The sequence below is a fragment of the Dipodomys ordii genome, unplaced genomic scaffold, assembly GCF_000151885.1.
Source record: "Dipodomys ordii isolate 6190 unplaced genomic scaffold, Dord_2.0 Scaffold55, whole genome shotgun sequence".
Lineage (NCBI taxonomy): Eukaryota > Metazoa > Chordata > Mammalia > Rodentia > Heteromyidae > Dipodomys > Dipodomys ordii.
Genome location: NW_012267271.1, coordinates 4,928,590 through 4,939,838, shown reverse-complemented (window position 1 = coordinate 4,939,838; position 11,249 = coordinate 4,928,590). Strand labels below are relative to the sequence as shown.

General features: G+C 49.7%; 2 protein-coding genes across 2 annotated transcripts in view; one reads left to right on the top strand and one right to left on the bottom strand.

The window, feature by feature from the left end:
* The window catches only part of Set (SET nuclear proto-oncogene), a 22,993-nt gene extending 22,732 nt beyond the window's left edge, over nucleotides 1-261 (bottom strand). Inside the window, exon 1 of the mRNA XM_013021368.1 lies at nucleotides 58-261. Coding sequence (XP_012876822.1) covers nucleotides 58-166 — 109 coding nt within the window. The 5' untranslated portion in view covers nucleotides 167-261. The remainder of the gene's footprint in view (nucleotides 1-57) is intronic.
* The window catches only part of Wdr34 (WD repeat domain 34), a 29,573-nt gene continuing 18,488 nt past the window's right edge, over nucleotides 165-11,249 (top strand). Inside the window, exons 1-2 of the mRNA XM_013021271.1 lie at nucleotides 165-327; nucleotides 10,898-11,226. Of these exons, the coding sequence (XP_012876725.1) occupies nucleotides 165-327; nucleotides 10,898-11,226 (492 nt within the window). The remainder of the gene's footprint in view (nucleotides 328-10,897; nucleotides 11,227-11,249) is intronic.

The window sequence follows — 11,249 nt, the reverse complement described above, 5'->3', positions numbered from 1 at the left end:
GGAGGCGGCGGAGGACCCCGCGGCGCGGAGCCGCCCCGCGCCGCCGCCCGGACTCACCTCCCTTGGGCAAGGCGGGAGAGGAGGAGGCGTCGGCCGGCTTCGGGCCCGGACTGTGCTGGGCTTTCTTCGGCTGAGGCAGGAGGGAGGACTGGCGTTTGGGGGTCATGGCGCGGAGGAGAAGCCGGAGGCGAGCCCGACGCTGCGGACCCACGGCAGGCTGCGAGCGGCGCGAGAGCGTCTCCAATGGCCCCGGGCCGCCCTGCCCGCCGGGGACCCCGCCGCCGCCGCCCCGGCCCCCCGCCCCGCGCGCCCTCCAATCAGGAGAAAGTTCTTTGAGTCGCTCCGAACTTCTCTCCGCGGGGAGGGGGGGGAGGGGACACTCGGCACTGGGGAGGGGGAGGGGATCTGCATCTGAAACTCCAGCACCCCCTTTTCCCTTTCTGGGTCTCAAATCCCCCCCTCAGTGGTCAGTCCCGGCCCCCTGGAGGGAGAACTTCCCTCCTTTTATGTTTATTTTTTTATTTTTTTTCTTCCCTCTTCCTTTGGTCTGCAGAACACTTAAGTGCCAGGCCCCTCAACTTACTCTAGAACATTCTTCCATTATCCCCAATCTCCCCCACCCCCCAGGTCTGGTTTACTCCTCAGCCTCTAGGTGCTTACTTGAAGGGATAGGAAAATTAAAAAAGGGGGAGGGGTTCCTGATTAATAATTCTTGCTACTCAGGAGGCTGAGATCTGAGGATTGAAGTTCAGAGCCAGCCCAGGCAGGAAAGTTGGTGAGACTCTTATCTCCAATGAACTACAAAAATAAAAATAATAATAAAATCTGAAAGTGAAGCTGGAGTGGAGTGGAACAAAGCTCCAGGAAAGCACTCAGGCCCACAACTTAGTCCCCAGGATCCGCACCAAAAACAAACAAAAAAGGTACTGGGGGTGGAGTGCAGGATTTGAGAAGAATTGAAATACAGATTCATTTTTCACTCATTACAGAAAACAACATGGAGGTGAGCTAGGCCCTATTGGCTCCCGCCTGTTATCCTACTCAAGAGGCAGAGATAGGAGGATTATGGTTCAGAGCTAGGAGGATTTTAAACCAGTCCCAGCAGGAAAATCTGTGAGACTCTTTTTTTTTTTTTAGTCGGTGGTGGGGTCTGAACTCTGGGCCTGGGCGATGTCCCTCAGCTCTTCAGCTCAAGGCTAGCACTTTACCACTTGAGCCACAGCGCTACTTCCAACTTTTTCTGCTTATGTGGTGCTGAGGAATCGAACCCAGAGCCTTATGCATGCACTGAGCCACCTTCCCAGCCCCTATCTGTGAGACTCTTATCTTCAATAAATTATAAAAAAATAAGAATAAATAAAGTTAGGGGGAGTAGGGGGGAGATGGGAAGGGATGGGAAGGGGAAACAAAGGAGGAGGCAACAGTGCTTGATAAGAAATGTACTCATGAGGGCTGGGAAGGTGGCTCAGTGGTAGAGCGCTTGCCTTGCATGCCTGAGGCCCTGGGTTTGATTCCTCAGCACCACATAAGCAAAAAGAAAAAAAAAGCCGGAAGTGGCGCTGTGGCTCAAGTGGTAGAGTGTTAGCCTTGAGCTGAAGAGCTGAGGGACAGCACTCAGGCCCAGAGTTCAGGTCCCACAACTGGACCAAAAAAAAAAAAAAAAAAAACCATGGCAAAGAAAGAGAGAGAAAGGCTGGGAAGGTCGCTCAGTGCTAAAGTGCTTGCCTTGCATGCATGAGGCCCTAGATTTGATTCCGGAGCACCACATAAGCAGAAAAAGCAGGAAATGGCGCTGTGGCTGGTAGAGCACCAGCCTTGAGCTGAGAGCTGAGGGATTTCGCCCAGGCCGAGTTCATGCCCCATGACCAGCAAGAGCGAGAGAAAAGGGAAGGAAGGAAGGGAGGTAGGGAGGAAGGAAGGAAGGGGAGAGAAAGAAAAAACAAAGCATAAAAATGACTATGTGGCCGGGCGTCAGTGGCTCATGCCTGTCATCCTAGCTACTTTGGATACTGAGATCTGAGGATCGAGGTTCAAAGCCAGCCCAGGCAGGAAAGTCCATTAAACTCTTAACTCCAATTAACCACCCAGAAAACCAGAAGTGGCACTGTGGCTGAAGTGGTAGAGCACTCACCTTGAGCTTAAGAGCTGAAGGACAGTGCCCAAGCCCAGAGCTCAAGCCCCACAACCAACAACAAAAAAAGAAAACAATGCCTGGCTCACCCCTGTAACCTCAGAAGGCTGAGAGCTGCAGATTGTGATTTGAAGCTAGCCTAGGGAAGGAAAAGCCAGGAAAATTTTTTTCCAATTAAGTACCAAAAAGGCAGAAATGGAGCTGTCTCAGGTGGCAGACTGCCAGCCTTGAGCAGAGAAAATCAAGAGGCAGTACCCAGCCCCTGAGTTCTAGCTCTAGTACCAGCATAAACACAAAGAAATCCTAGAAGGACTTTTTTTTTTTTTTTTGTAAGTCCTGAGGTTTGACCAAGGGCCGGTTCACTGTCTCTTACCATTTTTACTCAAGGCTAGCACTCTACTACTTGAACCACATCTCCACTTTTAGCTATTTGGTAGTTAATCGGCAATCAGAGTCTCATGGACTTCCCTACTTGGGCTGGCTTCAAATCCTGATCCTCAGATCTCAGCCTCCCAAGTACTTAGTATAAGCATTATGCACACCTTTGGTCCTCAGCTCCACCCAGGCTTGAGCTCCTCCAAGCCCTGGAGTTCCTGCCATACAACTGACCATTCATTCTCTCTCCACTCAGACCTACCTGAGCACCCACTTACCTTACTTCCTGCCCCCCAGACTCCCCTGCTACCTGGTTTGGGACCCACATCATATGCTCCCTCTCCTGGGACATATGGCTCCTTTAATAAACTTTATAATAATCTTTTTCCTGTACCTGTCTGCCTCTGTGTGGTCCCCTGGGATGGATGTGAAGGATCCTTCATGTAGAATTTCAGGTGACGACAGCCAGCATCTGGCTGGAGAGCTTTTATTTAAGGGCAAATAAGGTATTCCTAACAGCTAACCAGAGGCTGACAGAAGCACGCTGAAGACTCTGTTCAGTCTACCCACGCTGAGTGTATCCAAAGCCTGTGACCCCTCAGTTGCCCTCCTGGCTGTAACTCCAACAGATATGCTTAACAGGTACACGCGTGCACCACTGGGTTGTGATAAATGTGTTCAAGAATGTGCCTAGCAGCAAGATTCCTAGGGCCCAAACCTGGAAACAATACAAATGTCTGTCCCCAGTAGAATGAATACATTGTAAGATATTCATACAAAGGAACAGGGGAAGCAGTGGGAATAAATGAACTGCAGTTTACACAGAAAGATCTGAATGAGGCCTGCATATAGAAACGTCCAGTGCAAGAGACACAAAATAGTAACTACTATATGATTTCATTTGTATCCCTGTAAAAACAAGCAAAACTGCCAAGGCCAAAGTGGCTCATGCCTGTAATCTTGAGCTCTTCTAGAAGCTGAAATCTGAGAATTGAGGTTTGAAGCCAGCCTTAACAGGAAAAGTTCTGGAAATAGAGCTATGGTTCAAGTGGTGGAGCCTTGAGCAAAAAAGACATAGCATGCAGGCCCTGAGTTCAAGCAACAGCACCAGCACATGCACAAGCAGGCACATGCGTACACACACACACACACATATTGCAGCTGAGAGTAAACCACCTGCCAGAGAACCAGTGCCCTTACCTGCCCATATAGAGGATGTGTGTCACAGAAAGGGGAGATTGAGGACCTCAGAGGTCCTTCTACGGTTCATGCTGCGGGTCCCCTGCCTGCAACTCATGGCAAGATGCTTCCTAAAAGAAAAGACTCAGCAACAATCTAACAACTTTTAAGGCTTCTGGGAAAAAGGCCACATCTATCACTGGAAAAGAAAGAAGGAACTAGAACTAAGGTGAAAGAAAAATGGGAAGTCTGAAACCATGGGGTCAGGACATCCCATTTCACAGAAGAGAGTGCCACAGCCCAGCTCCAGAACGACTCCAGAGGAGCCCAGGAGCTCCAGTTCGACCTGCTGGGCAATGACAGCATGGAGAAGGGCTTTATTGCTTGATGTGTTATAATGTTAAACTTTGGATCTTAGGAGCATATGACTTTAAAATGAACATGTTCCGGAGGCTAAGATCTGGAGGACTGAGCCAGCCAGGGTAGAAAAATCCGCTAGACTCCATCTCCAGAATTAACCAGTCACAAGTAGGGTTGGATGGCTGGCTTAAATGGAAAATGCTGGCTGAATGATAAAGGGCAAGGACATCAGTTCAAACCCCAGTGCTGGGGCTGGGAAGGTGGCTCAGTGGTAGAGTGCTTGCCTTGCATACATGAGGCCCTGGGTTCGATTCCCCACTACCACATAAGCAAAAAGAAAAAAGCCAGAAGTGGCACTATGGCTCAAGTGGTAGAGCGCTAGCCTTGAGCTGAAGAGCTGAGGGACAGCGCCCAGGCCCAGGGTTCAGGCCCCACAACCGGACCCAAAAAAAAACAAAAAACCCAGTGCTATTACTAAAGGAGAGAGAAAAAAAAAAAAAAGCCTGGCGCTGGAGGCTCACACCTGTAATCCTAGCTACTCAGGGCATAGATCTGAAGATCATGGTGGAAAGCCAACCAGGGCAAGAAAGTAAATGAGACTTCTCTTCAGTTAACCACCAGAAAACTGGAAGTGGTGCTGTGGCTCCTAGTGGTAAAGAGCTAGCCTTGAGCAAAAAATAGCTCAAGGAGGGGCTTGGAATGTGGCTCAGTGGCAGAGTGCTTGCCTAGCATATATGAGGCCCTGGGTTGAATTCCTCAGTCCCACATAAGCAGGAAAAAGCAGGAAGTAGCGCTGTGGCTCAAGTGGTAGAGCACTAGCCTTGAGTTTGAAATGCTGAGGGACAGTGCCCAGGCCCAGAGTTCAAGCCCCATGATCGACCCCCCCAAAAAACAACAACAATTAAAAAAAAAAAACTAATGCTCTTCCACTTGAAGTACAGCACCACTTCTGGTTTTCTGGTAGTTTATTGGAGATAAAAGTCTCACGAACTTTCCTGCCCGAACCACAATCCTTACATCTCAACCTCCTCAGTAGCTAGGATGACAGGCATGAGCCACCAGTGCCCAGATCCCTTAATTTTATTCTGCTTATGTTGGTGCTCTATCACTTGAGATTCATCTCTAATTCTGGCTTTTTGGTAGTTAATTGAAAATAACTTTTTGTTTTCTTTGGGTCCGGTCATGGGGCCTGAACTCTGGGCCTGGGCGCTGTCCCTCAGCTCTTCAGCTCAGGGCTAGCGCTTTACCACTTGAGCCATGGCATCACTTCCGGCATTTTTCTTTTTGCTTATGTGGTACTGAGGAATCAAACCCAGGGCCTCATGCATGCAAGGCAAGCGCTCTACCACTGAGGTACCTTCCCAGCCCAATTGAAAATAACTTTTTTCCTGCCCAGACTGGCTTTGAACCACAATCCTCAGATCTCAGCTTCTTGAATAGCTGGGATTATAGACACAAGCAACAGAGACCTGGCTGTGATATTTTATTTCCTAATAACATATTTTTTCTTAAATGTCTTCCTATACCATTCCATATAAACAATACTAGTTTTCATTGCTGCATTGATTTTTTTTTTGGAGGTACTGAGGCTTGAAATCAGGGCATTATGTTTGTTATTCAAGCTCTCTGTGATTTGAGCTACCTATAGTCCTTTCGTTTTCAGTTTGCTCTTTTTGTGTGTGTGTGAGGGGTGGTCAGGCCTCAAGCTTTTGCTTCAGAGATCAGAGATGAATTCTCCTATCTCCCTCTCTAGAGTAGCTGGGATTATGGAAATATGCTACTATGTCCAGTCCTTTTCTCAGGTACATGTGCTATATTTTATTGTACTTAAGCTCAGCAGTGACAACTTAAAGGAGTTTGTTACTGTAAGCAGTGCTATGATGCACTTCCTAGAAGCTAAATTTTGGCACCGATACATTGTTATTTACTTAGAATACATTCCTATAACTGTAATTGTAGAGTAAATAATAATGGCTTTTAACATGTTGCTAAATTGTCCAGTTGTTCTCAGCCAGAGCTTATGTATATTTCACTGTGCCTGGGTTCATTCCCTAACCTTCATATTTGGGTGGAAGAAAGTATCAGCTGAGGATCAGGACATAGTGGTGCAAGCCTGTTATCCGAGCTACTGGAGAAGCATATGGAATGATCATAGTCTGCAACTGATCTTGGATTATAGTGAAGGACTCTATTATTATTTATTTATTTATTTATTTTTTGTCGGTCCTGGGACTGGAACTCTGCTAAGGACTTGGCTAAGGACTCTATTTTAAAAGTAATTATGATAAAAAAAAAAAAAGGGGCTGGGAAGTTGGCTCAGTGGTAGAGCGCTTGCCTTGCATGCCTGAGGCCCTGGGTTCGATTCCTCAGCACCACATAAGCAAAAAGCCGGAAGTGGCTCTGTGGCTCAAGTGGTAGAATGCTCGCCTTGAGCTGAAGAGCTGAGGGACAGCGCCCAGGCCCAGAGTTCAGGCCCCACGACCGGACCCCCCAAAAAAATAAATAAAAAATAAAAGTAATTAAACTGCCAGGCGCCAGGGGCTGATACCTGTAATTCTAGCTACTCAGGAGGTGGCGGAGGTCTGAGGAATGTGGTTCAAAGCCAGCTCGAGCGAGCAAAAATGTCCATGAGACTTATCTCCAATTAACTACTCACAAAACTGGAAGTGGCGCTGTGGCTCAAACGGTAGAGCGCTAGCCTTGAGCTGAAGAGTTGAGGGACAGTGCCCAGGCCAGAGCTTTCAAGCCCCATGACCGACCAAAAAGAAAAAAAAAGTAATTAAATAAACTATATAAAGTAAAAGGGAGGGAGGTCTGGTGGCTTATGGCTGTACAGCTGATATCTGAGGATCTCATGCTAGCCTGGGCAGGAAAAGTCTTGGAGACTCAGATCTGCAATGAACCAGTAGTAGAGTTGTGGCTCAAGAGGTAGAGCACTAACTCCTTGAATACCAAAGCTCAGGGACACCACCCTGGCCCTAGGTTCAAAACCCAGGAATGGAGAAAAAAAAATCCAGACATGAGCCAGTGTTGTGTTTTATACCTGTAATTGTCAGTAACCACATGATTGAGATCAGAAGATAGAAGTCCGAGCCAAGCCTGCACAAATAGACCCCAGACCCCTTCTCAACAATAGCTGGACTTGGTGGTGGTGGTGGTGCAAGCCTAGCATCCTAAGCAAGTGAGAGACTGACATCAGGAGGATCAGGGTTTAAGGCTAGCCAGGCAGAGAAGCCGGAAAGATTCTATGTCAAAGGAAAGTGGCTGGGCCTGGTGACACAGGTCTGTCATCCCAGTTATGGAGGAAAATGAAAAACAGGCGGAGCTCAGTCCAGGAATGGGCTAGGCTAGAAATAAGACCTTATCTCAGAAATAGCGAGCACAAGGCCAGGTGGTTCATACCTGTAATCCTAGCTACTCAGGAGGCTGAGACCAGAGGATTAAGGTTCAGAGACAGTCTAGGCTTGAAAGGGTATGAGGCTCTTATCTCCAGTTAACCACCAAAATGCCGGAAGTGGAGCCAAGGCACAAGTGGAAGAATGCAAGCAGCACAAAAGCTAAGGGAGAGTGCCAAGGCCCTGAGTTCAAGGTCCAGGATGGGCATACACAAAACAAGGCAGCCCAGGTGAATGATGGCTTCCCAGGGCTGGTTCTACTGCTTGCCAGTAAGTGTGATGGAAGGATTTGCCCTCCTGGGTTCCAGTTAGGAAAAGAGGAGGCAGCAGGGACTTGTATCCCTTAGGCCTTTCCTTCCTGCCTAAATCAAGCACAGTCAAGTATTTGAATGAGTGTATGGAGACCTCTTGGTCTTCAGTTCACCTTTCTGCTGGGGCTTTTCCCCCGTGGGTAAAGGCAGGTGGGAGCCTGAGTGGAGGTCTTTGATTTGCTGGTGGAGGGGAGTTGGAGACAAGATGGGGTTGGGGAAGGATTCTAGGGTCCCAGAGGGATTGAATCCACACAACAGCACCTCTTCCAGGAAGCCTTCCTTTTCTGCCTGAAAGGAACAGTTGTTTCTAGATGTAGCTGGAGTATCTGTTTCCTTCCCCTGCTATTGACTGTATATGTATTAGTTAATATTTGTTGACTAGGGACAGGGGTGTAACTCAGTGATAGAGCATGTATTCGCATGTGATGGTTCCTGGCTTAAAACCTAGCACAGTGCTCATTCATGTACACACACTTGTGTCTGTGCTCATTCATGTATACACACTTGTGTCTGTGAGGTACAAGGATCTTAGTCCAGCTGTGTGCGCACATAGTTCTAGGTGCTGACCATATCTTTTCCCCTCAAGGCTGGCACTCTACCACTTGAGCCTTGAGCCACAGCTCCACTTTTGGCTTTTTGCTGGTTAACTGGAGACTAGACTTACACTGAAAGGGTCTGTCACATCCATCCCAAGGGACCACACAGAGGCAGACAGGCACAAGAGAAAGATTATTACAAGGTTTATTAGAGGAGCCATATTTACTGCGGAGAGAGAGTGCAAGTCAGTCTCCACTATCTAAGGTGGCAGCAGGGTGTGAGGGCTAGGAGGTGAGGTAGGTGGGAGTTGAGGTGGGTCTGGGCACAGAGAGGGAGGGGCCAGCTGTGTGGTAGAACTCCTAGGCGGTGAGGAGCTCACATCTGGGTGGAGCTGAGGACCAAGGTGGGCCTAATGCTTACATATGCTTTCCTGCTCAGGCTGGCTCTGAACTGTTATCCTTTAGATCACAGCCTCCTGAGTAGCTAGGATTACAGGTAGAAGCCATTAGCAACTAGCATGCTTCTTGCAAGTCCCCCTACCCTCTCTTTCACCCTAATTATTCATTTATGAAGTCAAGGTCAAATGTCAGGGTGTAAATTCTAAGAGATTACTGTTGAGTGCTGTAGCTGGACCCCAGGCCTAACATACAGGTGGTATAGCTGGCTCAGAGCTCACATATGGTTGGGTGACTGAATGAAAGCAGAGCTGGTAGAAGAGGATTGCCAGGGCATGCCTAGGAATTGGAACTTGATGGAATTTTCCTCTTCCAAGTGGCGCCCCGCCCCCAGCCCCTACATGGGGGAATGGGAATTGTGTTTGTTGGGCTGAAGCTCCTCCCTGGCTCTTTTTGCTTTTGTTATTTTTCAGATAACTTCTGGAAATTTGGCCTAGGGGACACAGGTCCTAAGTATATTTCTGAGAAGTTGGGAGATGTCTTTTTTTTTGCTGGTCATGGGGCTTGAACTCTGAGCCTGGGTGCTGTCTCTCAGCTCCTCAGCTCAAGGTTAGCTCTCTAACACTTGAGCCACAGCGCCACTTCTGGCTCTTTCTGCTTATGTGGTGCTGAGGAATCAAACCCAGGGCCTCATGCATGCAAGGCCGCAAGCACTTTACCACTAAGCCACCTTCCCAGCCCCAAGGAAGACCTGTCTTCTTGACTGAGATTCAGTCTTTTTCTGAGGCTGGACTTCAACTAATGACCCCAGCCTCTCAGGGCTGGGATTGATAGATGGGTGCCACCAACCTCACTCCTTGGATTCTGGGAGTCCTTTTTTGTGAATTTCAGAATCTTCGGTGACATTTCCAAGTTCTCTTAGGGTTAAGAGGGCATCACATGGAAAATCTTATCTAGGAAGACACTTCTGTTGCATCTCTTTTCTCTAGTGTTGATGATCTAACCTGACTTTGTGGCCTTGGCTTGAACATTGTCTGGATTGGGAAGACTTCATCTGTTACCTAATGAAAGCTATCATTTAATATATCTTACTTACACTGGGCTTTGGGTCCAAGCAGGCCACCTGTGAGCTCTTATGGGGTACTTAGGGGTAGCTACATCTCTGACCATCAGCACCCCTAAGACACACACACACACGAATGACATTGAGCTGGGGGCTGGTGTTCTGTGTGTGTGTAGCTCAATGGTAGTGAAATGGCTTAAGATGCAGAAGGCTATGGGTTTAATTCCTGGCACCGCAAACACACACAGACACACACACATACTTCACAAGTTACTTCTGGTGGTGAGGCTTTCCCTCCCCTCCTCCCCCCTCTCGGTCGGTCATGGGGCTTGAACTCTGGGCCTGGGCGCTGTCCCTCAGCTCTTCAGCTCAAGGCTAGCGCTCTACCACTTGAGCCACAGCGCCACTTCCGGCTTTCTGGTGGTTAATTGGAGATAAGATTCTCACGGACTTTCCTGCCAGGGCTGGCTTTGAACAGCGATCCTCAGGTGTCAGCCTCTTCAGTAGCTAGGATGACAGGCGTGGGCCACCGGCGCCGGTATGGTGGTGAGGCTTCTTGAGATAACCTTACATGCCCTGGGTTCTTTGGCAGCTGGCAGGCACCCATGAATTGGTAGTCATGTCTTCTTTGGTTTGGGTGATGGAGATTGAATCTAGGGTCACTCTACCCCTGGTCTCAGCCAGGTATCCTGGCCCCCACGGGTGTGTGTGTGTGTGTAAGACATTTCCTTATTTTGGCCTCTCATCTATTCGCCCTCACTTGGATCCATGCGTGAGTACTGCACATCATCGGCCCAGCCCGGCACATCAGCTTTTGCTGACACACCGAGGCCACACTGGAAGCCCGAGGCCTCGCGGCGGGACGGCGTGGAGCCCGGGAGCCCAGGCCGCGGCGGGGCGGAGGGAGCTCCGGGCCCAGCACGGCGGATTCCGCCGGCGAGGCCACGGCCTTCCGCGGCCACCGCCCTCGCTTCCGCGCCTGGCCTCCCGGCGCCATCTTTGAACCTGGAACCCATACTTCACTTCCGCAGGTCTCTGTGCCCAGAAGGAGCTGCACGTTCTTAAGCGAGTCCCTTCTTGGAGGTATCCCAAACCAGTCACGCTTAAGGCAGTGTCTGTAAGGAGCATTAAGTCTCCATTTTTCTTCTTAGGCTTTGGGGAAACATTAAACGACCAGTTCAAAAATGGTGCCGCCAGCCTCAATTGCCCGGCCTTCCGCTCACGGAAGCGCGGGGAGGGGGAGGGTCGGAGGTCGCGCCTGAGTACGCAGGCGCGAGTGGGCGGGCCCGTCACCATAGCAACCTGCGTGCAGCCCGGGCTGGCTCTCCGAGCGGGAACCGCGGGTGTTGCGGAGCTGGCGACCGGCGGGAATGCGAATGCCGAGGGTCCCGGGAGGTCCGGGCCGCTGCAAGACGAGACCCTGGGCGTGGCGTCCGTGCCCTCGCAGTGGAGGGTCGCCCAGGGCATCCGCGGGGAGACGGTGAGGGCGCGGGCCGCGCTCCG